The sequence below is a fragment of the Entelurus aequoreus genome, linkage group LG08, assembly GCF_033978785.1.
Source record: "Entelurus aequoreus isolate RoL-2023_Sb linkage group LG08, RoL_Eaeq_v1.1, whole genome shotgun sequence".
Classification (NCBI taxonomy): domain Eukaryota; kingdom Metazoa; phylum Chordata; class Actinopteri; order Syngnathiformes; family Syngnathidae; genus Entelurus; species Entelurus aequoreus.
Window position 1 is genome coordinate 63,530,588 of NC_084738.1, and position 12,871 is coordinate 63,543,458.

The 12,871-nt window shown below is 39.3% G+C and overlaps 1 protein-coding gene across 1 annotated transcript in view; it reads left to right on the forward strand.

Annotated features, from left to right (window-relative positions):
* Positions 1-11,277: 11,277 nt before the first annotated feature.
* LOC133656138 (5'-AMP-activated protein kinase catalytic subunit alpha-1) overlaps positions 11,278-12,871 on the forward strand; it is a 42,908-nt gene continuing 41,314 nt past the window's right edge. Inside the window, exon 1 of the mRNA XM_062057022.1 lies at positions 11,278-11,451. Within this exon, the coding sequence (XP_061913006.1) occupies positions 11,355-11,451 (97 nt within the window). The 5' untranslated portion in view covers positions 11,278-11,354. The remainder of the gene's footprint in view (positions 11,452-12,871) is intronic.

A 12,871-nucleotide genomic window follows, 5' to 3' on the forward strand; every position in this document is an offset into this window, starting at 1 on the left:
ACATGTGGATTGCAAGTTTAATAAATGACGCTAGCAAGTACCCCGTTAGCAAGCAACACCAAAACTTTCATTAAAAATATAGAACATTACACACAGCGCTCAAAAATCCGTCAAAATGTTTTAGTACCACTTTGGTAAGCCACAAAGCCGCACCGCTTGATGGATTGCCGGCGCATTACAGCTACCATAGTCAGACGTACTGTGATTCAACATACAAGTATTATAGTGGTGTGTGTTTATAAGGACCCTAAAATGGCACCTATTAGGAGACATATTATCAGTGCGCCTAATGTATGTATTAATTCTGGGTGTGCTTACCGACCAAGAAGCAATTTTTTGGGTACATGGTGTAATGATAAGTGTGACCAGTAGATGGCAGTCACACATAAGAAATACATGTGGATTGCAAGTTTAATAAATGACGCTAGCAAGTACCCCAATAGCAAGCAACACCAAAACTTTCATTAAAAATATAGAACATTACACACAGCGCTCAAAAATCCGTCAAAATGTTTTAGTACCACTTTGGTAAGCCACAAAGCCGCACCGCTTGATGGATTGTCGGTGCATTACAGCTACCATAGTCAGACGTACTGTACTTCAACATACAAGTATTATAGTGGTGGGTGTATAAAGACCCTAAAATGGCACCTATTAGGAGACATATTATCAGTGCGCCTTATAACCCGGTGCGCCTAATGTACGTATTAATTCTCGGTGTGCTTACCGACCGAGAAGCAATTTTTGGGGTACATGGTGTAATAGAAGATGTCAGGTTCAAACACTGATGACCTCTATTAAACAAGACAAGAAGCAAGGAATTAAACAGAGACAGAATTAAGATTAATTTGGCTCATTTGAGGAGAAACACGTACACCTGTACCCTTGTACAGTGTCACAGCGCTCTGACGTAAGATTGTACGCCACCTCTTTTATTTGGACTTTCCCTGATTACATGGCAACGGCTGCTTCTAAGGGAGGGGGTCGTACCTGACACATGAAATGTGACGAATTGGGGGGGGTGCACTATCCACTTTAGCTGCCAGATCATGTCAGTAGTGTTGACTAACTTAAAATGTGTTTTGTGGCGATTCCAACTTTGACCACAGCGTCAGTCGCGATGTAGAGTGGCGCTTTCCATCATTTTCAGCAGACTGCATCACAAAATGATTAACCCCGCCACCCAGGAATGGGGCCGTATGAATCCCTTCCCTACTGTATGTTACGACAATGTAGCAATATCCAGTAAATCCGGGGTGTCTAAAGTGCGGCACGGGGGCCTTTTGGCGGCCCACAGCATGATTTTTCATTGGCCCCTGACACATTCTGCAGTTTAAATAAACACGTCCTGGATTATAAAATTACTCAGGAAAAAAAACCTAAGAAACCGTCCAATTTCTACCCATTCCCGAGCCTATCCCAGCTGCATTCAGGCGAAAGGCGGACATTTTTTTTAAATAGGGCTCAATTTCCTGCCAAAAATGGGATGTGAAAACCAAAATGGCTGTATAGGTTAGGATAGGACTTTATTGTCATTGCACAAGTACAACGAAACTATTTTTTCAGCACAAACCCGTTCAAGATTAGACAAACAAACTGTGTACAGGGTTACAGACCAGGAACGCTGATGGGTCGCCAAAGGCAAAGATAAGAAAAAGGTAAAACGCTGGGGAAGAAGATGAGTAAAAAAATACAATCTAGACTGGGCTCCTAAGGGGGCCTAGTCTGGAGTGGGAAAAAACCTCCATGCAATGCACACATAAACACGTTACATTTAATCACAACAACTCGCAACAGAGGGGCGGGGAGTTGGGGCCCTGGAGGTCGACTGCTGCTGTGAAACGCTGCCAGCCGTCCATCACCCCGAGGGGAAACAAGCGGTGGTGAAGGTGTATGTGCCCATTGTCTTGGGTGTAATGATGTAATGTTCATAGACTGGGGCCGTTCTGCATTCAAGCAAAAGTTCGACTATGATGATTCCTGTGCGTCCTGTCATGATCACGTCTACATTTCCTGCAAGGTACGGTAAGTTATGGGGCGTGCTAAAGCAGGGGTGTGCAAACTTTTTTTCACCGAGGGCCGCATAATGAAACAGTCAAAGTATACGGGGGCCATATTGATTTTTATTTTTATTTTTGTAAATATAAGATGAATGCAGCAATGTACAGAGACATCCTGGAAGAAAACCAAACGATGCCCATCCAACCCGATGGAGCTTGAGAGGTGCTGCAAAGAGGAACAGGCGAAACCGCCCGAAGATAGGTATGGCATCTGTCAGGTTCAAACACTGATGACATCTATTAAACAAGACAAGAAGCAAAGAATTAAACAGAGACAGAATTAAATTTGGCTCAATAGAGTAGAGCGCGTCTGGGCTGTACTCTTGTACAGTCTCCATCACGCTCTGGCGAAAGATTGTACGCCTTTCCCTGATTACATGGCAACAGCTGTTTCTAAGGGAGGGGGGTCATAAACAGCCATCGCCCTTTGGTTACAGAACAGTTCAAATAAAAGGTTGTAAGAGTTCAAAGAAGAGGTGTCTGGAACCTGGGCAGATCCTGCTTTCTCTCCGCTTTGTAGTTCTTGGGTCAAAACAATGTCTTTCTGTTGATTACAATACATGAAAGAAACAGAACACATTCATGTTGCTTCCCATCCTACACAGTGGAGTTTTACAGGCCTTTTGTTCGCTAAGATCCAAGACTGCTTTTGTCCTCTCGCCGGGAACTCATGGCAACACAAAGTTTTGTGATAACTTAGATACAATTATTCTAACAGCATCATGTTTAATAAAAACTTGAGGATGCAATTGCTGCCAAAGGTGCTTCAACAAAGTATTGAGCAAAGGCTGTGAATACTTGCGTACATGTGATATATTTTGTTTAATAAATTTGCAAAAAATTGTCGTGATGGGGTATTGTGTGTAGAATTTTGAGGGGGGGAAAATAAAGCTGTAACATAAAATGTGGGAAAAGTGAAGCGCTGCAAATACTTTGCGGATGCACTGTATATATTATAGTATTGTTATAGTAATAAATCATATTTCAATGTTGGTTGTAGAGGTTGCCTCCCAGTGGGTTCTCCATACCACCAATCACCGACATGAGAGCCCGGTTCAGGTCCACAACACAGGTTTATTTTTCAGCAATTGTCTTTTTCTCCAGCTCCAACTCCCACTCCGACCACGTCTCTCCTCCTGGCTGCTGCTTATAACAGAGCGGTTAGATAACAAGGCCCAGGTGGGCCATCTACTCACCTGTCACTGATTTCGAGGCCGGTCCTGGCACACCCCGCCTCGCTGCAGGCCCGCAGGCCACACCACCCTCCACATAGGTAAAATATATAAATGTGTTGAACTGTTTGAAAACAAGACCACTTTCAGAAAAAAAAAAATTAATAGTAGCTCACTCCTAACTTATCCTATAATATTTTATTATTGTCACACTCTAAAAAGAACTATGATGGTACATGTTCACACAGGTAACACATGATTTTGATGCAGATAGTATTTAAAGGCAGCTAAATGCATGATTAGTTTTGAGTTAAGGTTCTGTTTAGCTGCTATCCCAAAATGCAACGAGGCACTTATATTATTAAATATATTATCTGGTTGTGGAGGAGCCACATTATTGCGTCAGGTGTCCTATAACATTGCTTATAGGAGCACAGGTGTCTGGAATTAGAAATGGGATGGATGGCTCTTTGAAGGGAAACAGGTTTTAAAGAGCCATTCCTTTTAAAGAATCATTCAAAAGACCGGCTCGTTATATATTTTTTTAAACTTTTTTTTTTTTTAATCAAGGAAACAATCCCTGGTAGCAGTTATAAGATAAAATGTGAAACACAATAATTTACACAAGAATAAAATGTATATATGTACAGGAAAATTAATAATAAAACTACAATACAAATTTTGACATAACAAAAATGTAAATACAAAATTGCATACAGCGCTACCTGGTGTGTGTGTGTGTGCGCTTGAATTACTTTACATATCAAAATAATTAGTCAGACGAGTGGATAAAAAAATAATAAATAAAACATTTTAAAAGTCAAAATTATTCTTAAAAAGTGAATACAAATGCTTATATTTTCTAATACTCTCAACTGTGGGAGACGTCTCCGGGAAAAGAATAAGGAATCATATTTATGAATGAACAAACTTCTAAATGGAAGAAGAAACAATTTTTGCACAGGCAAGCAAATTAAAGACTCTTTTGGGGTCTTAAGGAAATGTGAAATCTAAAAAGCTTCAAACTAAATGCTTTTGAGTGCCGTACCACATTGCTCACTGAATATTCCCTCTTAGAGGGGGAGCAAATAAGACCGGAAACATGGTTTCTATGGAGGACCAAATAGGCAAAAAATGTAATAAAATCTTTAAATAACTAGTTAAATATTTCATTAATTTATCGAAGGTGAAATGTTCCGTTAAACAAGAATATTGTGAAATAATTAACGATTTAATTAATCATATAATAATTGCATTAATAATTTCACAACATAATTATTTCATGATTTTTTTTTAAATTAATTCATGATGTAATAATTCATTAAATTATTTCATTAAAATGAGTGTCAGCATTTAACACTCGGACATCAAAGTCAGAGAGCGGATTTTAACACATTATTGGTGAAGCAATGATTGGACGAGAACTGTCTTAGCGCCGCCCTCTGACATTGATGGCTTACTTTGACCCAAAATATAATAAACCATTTACTCAGATAACTATACTGGCCAAATCAGTTTAAGCAGAATGTTAAATTGTCGATTTTAAAGTTTTTATTTAGAGACTGCTATAAACACTAGAATGACTAGATACTACTTTGACTCATGGTGCCATTTAAAAGTTATACCCATAATGCATCGCTACGAATAAAATACAAGTTACAATGGTACGCTGAATAATGATCTCCCTAGCTCAAATATATTTGTAAACACTGCAGCCGTGTAAATTAATAATATCCATTTTATAGATCTATGTTCAACACTGCACAGTGTCAAATGGATAAGAAGGTTAAAGTTACCTTGTAAACGCTTACTTTTACCACTCGTATCTTCTACGTACGGTTTACTAAAAATGAGTATGGAGGCTATCCCTTTCTGGTGTGCTATGGTGATCTCTTAGAAGCAATTCTAGTCGCGATTATAGGACAGGCAATTATACAGTTGTGCTCATAAGTTTACATACCCTGGGAGAATTTATGATTTCTTTGGGTGTGGCTGTTTCAAGATGCACAATAAGGAGGCACTTGAAGAAAAATGGGCTGCATGGTCGAGTGGCCAAAAAGTTCAATTTTGGTCTCATCACTCCAAATTACTTTGTTCCAGAAGTTTTGAGGCTTGTCTCTGTGCTGTTTGGCGTAATGTAAGCGGGATACTTTGTGACATTTGCGCAGAAATGGCTTTCTTCTGGCGACTCAACCACGCAGCCCATTTTTCTTCAAGTGCATCTTGAATTTTGCAGAGAGTCCTGCATTTCAGCTGAAGTTATTTCTGGATTTTTCTTTACATCTCGAACAATTTTACTGGCAGTTGTGGCTGAAATCTTTGCTGGTCTACCTGAATCCCTCATTTTCCACTTCTTAATCAGCGTTTGAACACTGCCGATTGGCATTCTCAATTCCTTGGATATTTTTTTTATACCCCTTTCCTGTTTTATGCAGTTCAACTACCTTTTCTCGCAGATCCTTTGACAATTATTATGCCTTCCCCATGACCCAGAATCCAGAAACATCTGTGCAGCACTGGATGAAAGATGCAATGGTCTGTCAGAAGCCCAGAAACTCACTGACCTTTTATACACACACATTAATTACAAACAAACAGGTCACAGGTGAGGATTGGAACCTTGATTAGCCATTCAAACCTGTTTGTGTCAACTTTTGTGCATGTTATCAGATCAAAGTCACTGGGGTATGTAAACTTTTGATCAGGGTCATTTGGGTACTTTCTTTTGTCATTTTGATTTAAAAAGAGTAAACACAGTTGTTTGCCAATAAATAGCTTCACACAACCATTAAGCATGAGTGGAAGAAAGGTTTTTGTGTTATCATTCATATTCTCTGAAGAATGGCCAAGAAATCATAGATTCTCCAAGGGTATGTAAACTTATGAGCACAACTGTAATGTAATAAAAGGTTTATGGTCACACATTAAACGGGCAGACTCTCATGGACTTAACCCTAGCCCCCTCATAATAGATGGATCAGTATTTAGAGACCGCTATAAAGGCTACTTTGAACCATGGTACTGTTTTAAAAAGTCATACCCAGGTCGCAGAGGAGTACAAAGATGGCTGCTGTAAACCCACAATGCATTGCTGCGAAAAAATAAAAGTGGATGTTCCTGGCTTGAAAGCTTTGTGAGTAATATCATCCAACCTATAGATCTATCCTCAACACTCGGGGAGAGGGATAAGGAAGATTACTGTGCTACATGGATGTAATAGTTGCCTTAAAGTGACTTACCTTTACCACTATACGGACAAATCCTTAGTATTGTCCCTAGCCCTCTCTCAATAGGTGGACCACGGGGTGGGCAGAATTTAGAGACTGCTATATACAAGGCTACTTTGAGTCATGGTACTGTTTACAAAGGGGCACTTGGAGTACATTGAGATTAAAATGACTTCTTGAAGTGGACTACGTGAACCTCTAGATGGGAAAATCCCTAATAACATTGTTGTATGGATTATTGAAAGGGCGTACACAGGCAAACCTTTTTCTGGTCTGCTAAAGTGAAATGGCGAGAGTTTACGGTCAATCTACTACTGCCGAAATGATTGGCGACAAGACAAGGCGGACCCGTAGGGGGTTAGAATTAGCCCTGGCCCTCTCATTATTGGTGGATCAAGGTGGTGGTAGGTTCAGCCTACCATTCTCAATGACGATTTATTTACGGCATCTTTGTATTGCCACTTTCTTTCTGGTTATTTAAACAGTACTATGAGTCAAAGTAACCTTGCATATAGCTTTAAAGGCCTACTGAAAGCCACTACTACCGACCACGCAGTCTGATAGTTTATATATCAATGATGAAATCTTAACATTGCAATTTTAAATTTCCCGCTAAACTTCCGGTTGAAAACGTCTATATATGATGACGTATGCGCGTGACGTCAATCGTTGAACCGAATTGGCACTCAGCAACAAAGGGTTGGAGTTGGGGGTTAAATCACCAAAATGATTCCCGGGCGCGGCGCCGCTGCTGCCCACTGCTCCCCAAGGGGATGGGACAAATGCAGAGGACAAATTTCACCACATCTAGTGTGTGTGTGACAATCATTGGTACTTTCATCTTTAATCTTAAAGTATTGGTACCCCATTGAATCCAATACAAAAAAGCTCTGTTTTCATTTCATAATTCCACAGTATTCTGGACATCTGCGTTGGTGAATCTTTTGCAATTTGTTTAATGAACAATGGAGACTGCAAAGAAGAAAGTTGTAGGTGGGATCGGTGTATTAGCGGCTGGCTGCAGCAACACCACCAGGAGGACTTACTTGGATAGCAGACGCGCTAGCCGACGCTAGCCGCCAACCGCATGGATGATCGGGTGAAGTCCTTCGTCCTTCCGTCGATCGCTGGAACGCAGGTGAACACGGGTGTTGATGAGCAGATAAGGGGTGGCTGGCGTAGGTGGAGCGCTAATGTTTTTATCATAGCTCTGTGAGGTCCCGTTGCTAAGTTAGCTTCAATGGCGTCGTTAGCAACAGCATTGTTAAGCTTTGCCAGGCTGGGAATTATTAACCGTGTAGTTACATGTCCATGGTGTAATAGTATTGTTGATCTTCTGTCTATCCTTCCAGTCAGGGATTTATTTATTTTGTTTCTATCTGCATTTGAGCCCGATGCTATCGCGTTAGCTCAGTAGCTAAAGAGCTTCGCCGATGTATTGTCGTGGAGATAAAAGTCACTGTGAATGTCCATTTCGCGTTCTCGACTCTCATTTTCAAGAGGATATAGTATCCGAGGTGGTTTAAAATACAAATCCGTGATCCACAATAGAAAAAGGAGTAAGTGTGGAATCCAATGAACCCTTGTACCTAAGTTACGGTCAGAGCGAAAAAAGATATGTTTTGCACTGCCTCTCTAGTCCTTCACTCTCACTTTCTTCATCCACGAATCTTTCATCCTCGCTCAAATTAATGGGGTAACCGTCGCTTTCTCGGTCCGAATCTCACTCGCTGCATTGTAAACAATGGTAAAATGTGAGGAGTCCTTCCTCCGGTGACGTCACGCTACTTCCGGTACAGGCAAGGCTTTTTTTTAATCAGCGACCAAAAGTTGCGACCTTTATCGTCGATGTTCTCTACTAAATCCTTTCATCAAAAGTATGGCAATATCGCGAAATGATCAAGTATGACACATAGAATGGATCTGCTATCCCCGTTTAAATAAAAAAAATTCATTTCAGTAGGCCTTTAATAAGCCTAATATGTTTACATATTATGTATCTACACTGTGTTGTCTTATATCGTCAAAATTCCTATTAAGGTGAAAGAGGTAAATAGATAGCATAGGACATTTTAGGAATGCACTACTCTTAAACTTGTTTACGTGTATAACTAGGTACTATTAACTAGATCCACTAGACATCCATTGCACCGGTCGCCCAGGGGGGTCCCCACATCTACAGTCCCCTGCGAGCTTTCTCATTATTTTCTTGCCCTGATGTGGGATCTGAGCTATAAATGTTGTTATGGCTTGTGCAGCCCTTTGAGACACTTGTGATTAAGGGCTTTATAAATAAACTTTGATTGATAACCTGTTACACTAACTTTATGTATTTTACCAATGTTGAAATACAATGCAAGACTAGTTTTAACACTACTACATATATATATAACAAGCATGTTATATACACTATATTGCCAAAAGTATTTGGCTACTGGAAGGAGCATAATATGACATGAATAGAATATGAATACTTTTAGATATTTAGGGAAAGTAAATAATAAGATACTTTTTATCTTTAATTATTATCATGATTTCTGGTAATGTTAGGCCAGCAGAGAAGGTCTTGCTGGCCCTGACGACACACCACTGTTGTTAACCTTGCGTGTTAACTTTTAGTTTTAGCCCATTTTGCAGCCTCAGATTCATTTAACATGGTACTTTACAGATGCTAACTGTTAATATGCTAACTTTTTTTTTTTTTTTTAGCTGTATGCCTCAGAGTCATATAACGTGGTTCCTGACACATTCTAACTGTTAGCATTTCGGTTTGGCTTATCAACACCGAGATCGCCAACCTTACCGGTCTTAACTACCCGATCTTCCTGAAAGTTATTTTCAGGTGGTTTAGCAAATATTGATCTACATTTTACTGGTTTTAGTATCTTTAATGTACAAACCCCAAAACCAGTGAAGTTGGCACGTTGTGTAAATGGTCAATAAAAATAGAATACAATGATTTGCAAATCCTTTTCGACTTATATTCAATTGAATAGACTGCAAAGACAAGATATTTAACGTTCCAACTGGTAAACTTGTTATTTTTTTGTAAATATTACCTAATTTGGAATTTGATGCCTGCAACATGTTTCAAAAAAGCTGGCACAAGTGGTAAAAAAAGACTGACAAAGTTGAGGCATGCTCATCAAACACTTATTTGGAACATCCCACAGGTGAACAGGCTCATTGGGAACAGGTGGGTGCCATGATTGGGTATAAAAGCAGCTTCCATGAAATGCTCAGTCATTCACAAACAAGGACGGGGCGAGGGTCACCACTTTGTGAAGAAATGCGTGAGCAAATTGTCCAACAGTTTAAGAACAACATTTATCAACCAGCTATTGCAAGGAATTTAGGGATTTCACCATCGACGGTCCCTAATATCATGAAAAGGTTCAGAGAATCTAGATAAATCACTGCACGTAAGCGATGATATTACGGACCTTCGATCCCTCAGGTGGTACTGCATCAAAAACCGACATCAGTGTGTAAAGGATATCACCACGTGGGCTCAGGAATACTTCAGAAAACCACTGTCAGTAACTAGAGTCGGTCGCTACATCTGTAAGTGCAGGTTAAAACTATACTATGCAAAGCCAGAGCCATTTATCAACAACACCCAGAAATGCCGCCGGCTTCACTGGGCCCGAGCTCATCTAAGATGGACTGATACAAAGTGGTAAAGTGTTCTGTGGTCTGACGAGTCCACATTTCAAATTGTTTTTGGAAACGGTGGACGTTGTGTCCTCCAGACCAAAGAGGAAAAGAACCATCCGGACTGTTATAGGCGCAAAGTTGAAAAGCCAGCATCTGTGACTGTGATGTATGGGGGTGTATTAGTGGGTAACTTATCAAAATGACCCTTGCATCCTTCAAATTGTCGAAAGGGCACCCTTCAACCAAAAAGTATTCCCCTTTTTATCGCATCCATCCATCCATTTTCTACCAATTGAGTCAAATAAAGTTGATATCAACAAAACAATTGTGTTGAATTATTTTGCTAAATAAACAAATTTGTTTTGTTTTTCTCCAAACATATATTCTGGGTTTGATTATATACCGTATATTTAACTTAAACAGGTGTGTGTGTGTGCAAATAAACACATCTGAAAAATATCGATCTCAACACGCTGTCGATATTTGGATCGATCTGCCACCCTCTCTCCGACTGTTGCGTCATTGATTAGTGACTAGAGGGCTGCTGCCACCTACTGGACACAACTAAGACAGGACACGGTCCCTGATTAAGTTTAGAGTGGAACTTTTATTATTTTAGGGCGATTTTAAGAACTTTTCTCTGCATAAAATTAAAAAAAATTGGAAAAGATAAGATTGGCCTCGCAAACCCGCTATTTCATAAACAAAGAGAGCACATTGTCTTTGAAGCTTTGAAACGTGGCTTCGTATAAACAAACCCGGGGTGTTATGAATAGTTTATGTTCTTTTGCAAAGACGAAAAAACAAGTAAACAGAATATTTAAAACTACTGCTCGATCATTGTGTACATTAGGAGGAAGCGCACATGGACTGTAAACAGAAGATAAGGGGGGACATGAGTGATTCAGGAACGTCAGTAAATTATACCATTCTCGACTTTTTAAACAGTGAAAATAAAACCTCCGCTGTGATGAGATTTTAGTGGCTTTTTCTGTGAAATTGTGTCAACGTGGTGCGTCTAAAAAGGCGTGAAATGTAAACAAGATTTGACATATGTCCAAGCCGTCTCGACTATGTCTTGTCATTTCCGAGGCGCACTGAGTGCACCGTGCTACGTATTTTACGTTGAAGCTACGTCACCGGCGTTAGGTCCCCGCCCACTACTCGGAGGCTAGTCGGCGGCTCTCCAAGTGCATCCGTGCCGCGCTCATCTCAGCCAGGCCACCGCGGGAGGGAACATGGCGACGGACAAGAGCAAGCACGAGGGACGGGTCAAAATCGGACACTACATCCTCGGCGACACGCTCGGCGAGGGAACGTTCGGGAAAGTGAAAGGTTGGTACCGCCACTTTTTTCTTCGTAACTGAAAAGACGGCCGGAAGAAGCTGTTAGTTAGCATGGAGGCTAAATATATATATTTATTTATTTTCGCTAGCTAACTTGTCACCCGGGAAGACTACTTGTTGTCATGCCCTCCCCCTTTTCACGGTAACTCAGGCGTGGAGGCAGCTACAGCCAGGCCAGAAACGGCGCTTTAATCACGAAATTAGCCCAGGCAGGCGGGGTGTGTGTGCGCGTTAGCCGGAGAGCCACAAGTCGCCACAACCGCCGGGAAGTAACCCGCTTGCTCCCGAATGGACGCTAACAAGAACGTGGCTAATTGTCACAACTCTCCAGCTTCACATCTAACACTTTTTTTTAAAATTTCTTTCTTTAGTTTATTTCGAACATGAACACACTTACTGCGTGACACACCGCACACTTTCATATCGTTTCACTTTACATCAGGGGACACCAACCTTTTTGAAACCAAGAGCTACTTCTTGGGTACTGATTAATGCGAAGGGCTACCAGTTTGATACACACTTAAATAAATTGCCAGAAATAGCCAATTTGCTCAATTTACCTTTCACTCTATGTTATTATTGATAATTAATGATATTTACACTTAATTGAACGGTTTAAAAGAGGAGAAAACACGAAAAAAATGACAATTAAATTTTGAAACATAGTTTATCTTCAATTTCGACTCTTTAAAATTCAACCGAAAAAAAGAAGAGAAAAACTAGCTAATTCGAATCTTTTTGAAAAAATTAAAAAAATAATTTATGGAACATCATTAGTAATTTTTCCTGATTAAGATTAATTTTAGAATTTTGATTACATGTTTTAAATAGGTTAAAATCCAATCTACAATTTTTTTGGAATATATAACAAATTGGACCAAGCTATATTTCTAACAAAGACAAATCATTATTTCTTCTAGATTTTTCAGAACAAAAATTTTAAAAGAAATTCAAAGACTTTGAAATACGATTTAAATTTGATTCTACAGATTTTCTAGATTTGCCAAAATATTTTTTTTTGAATTTTAATCATAATAAGTTTGAAGAAATATTTCACAAATATTCTTCGTTGAAAAAACAGAAGCTAAAATGAAGAATTAAATTAAAAAATATTTATTATTCTTTACAATAAAAAAAAATACATTTACTTGAACATTGATTTAAATTGTCAGGAAAGAAGAGGAAGGAATTTAAAAGGTAAAAAAGTATGTGTTTAAAAATCCTAAAATAATTTTTAAGGTTGTATTTTTTTCTCCAAAATTGTCTTTCTGAAAGTTATAAGAAGCAAAGTATAACAATTAATGAATTTATTTAAACAAGTTAAGACCAAGTCTTTAAAATATTTTCTTGGATTTTCAAATTCTATTTGAGTTTTGTCTCTCTTAGAATTAAAAATGTCGGGCAAAGCG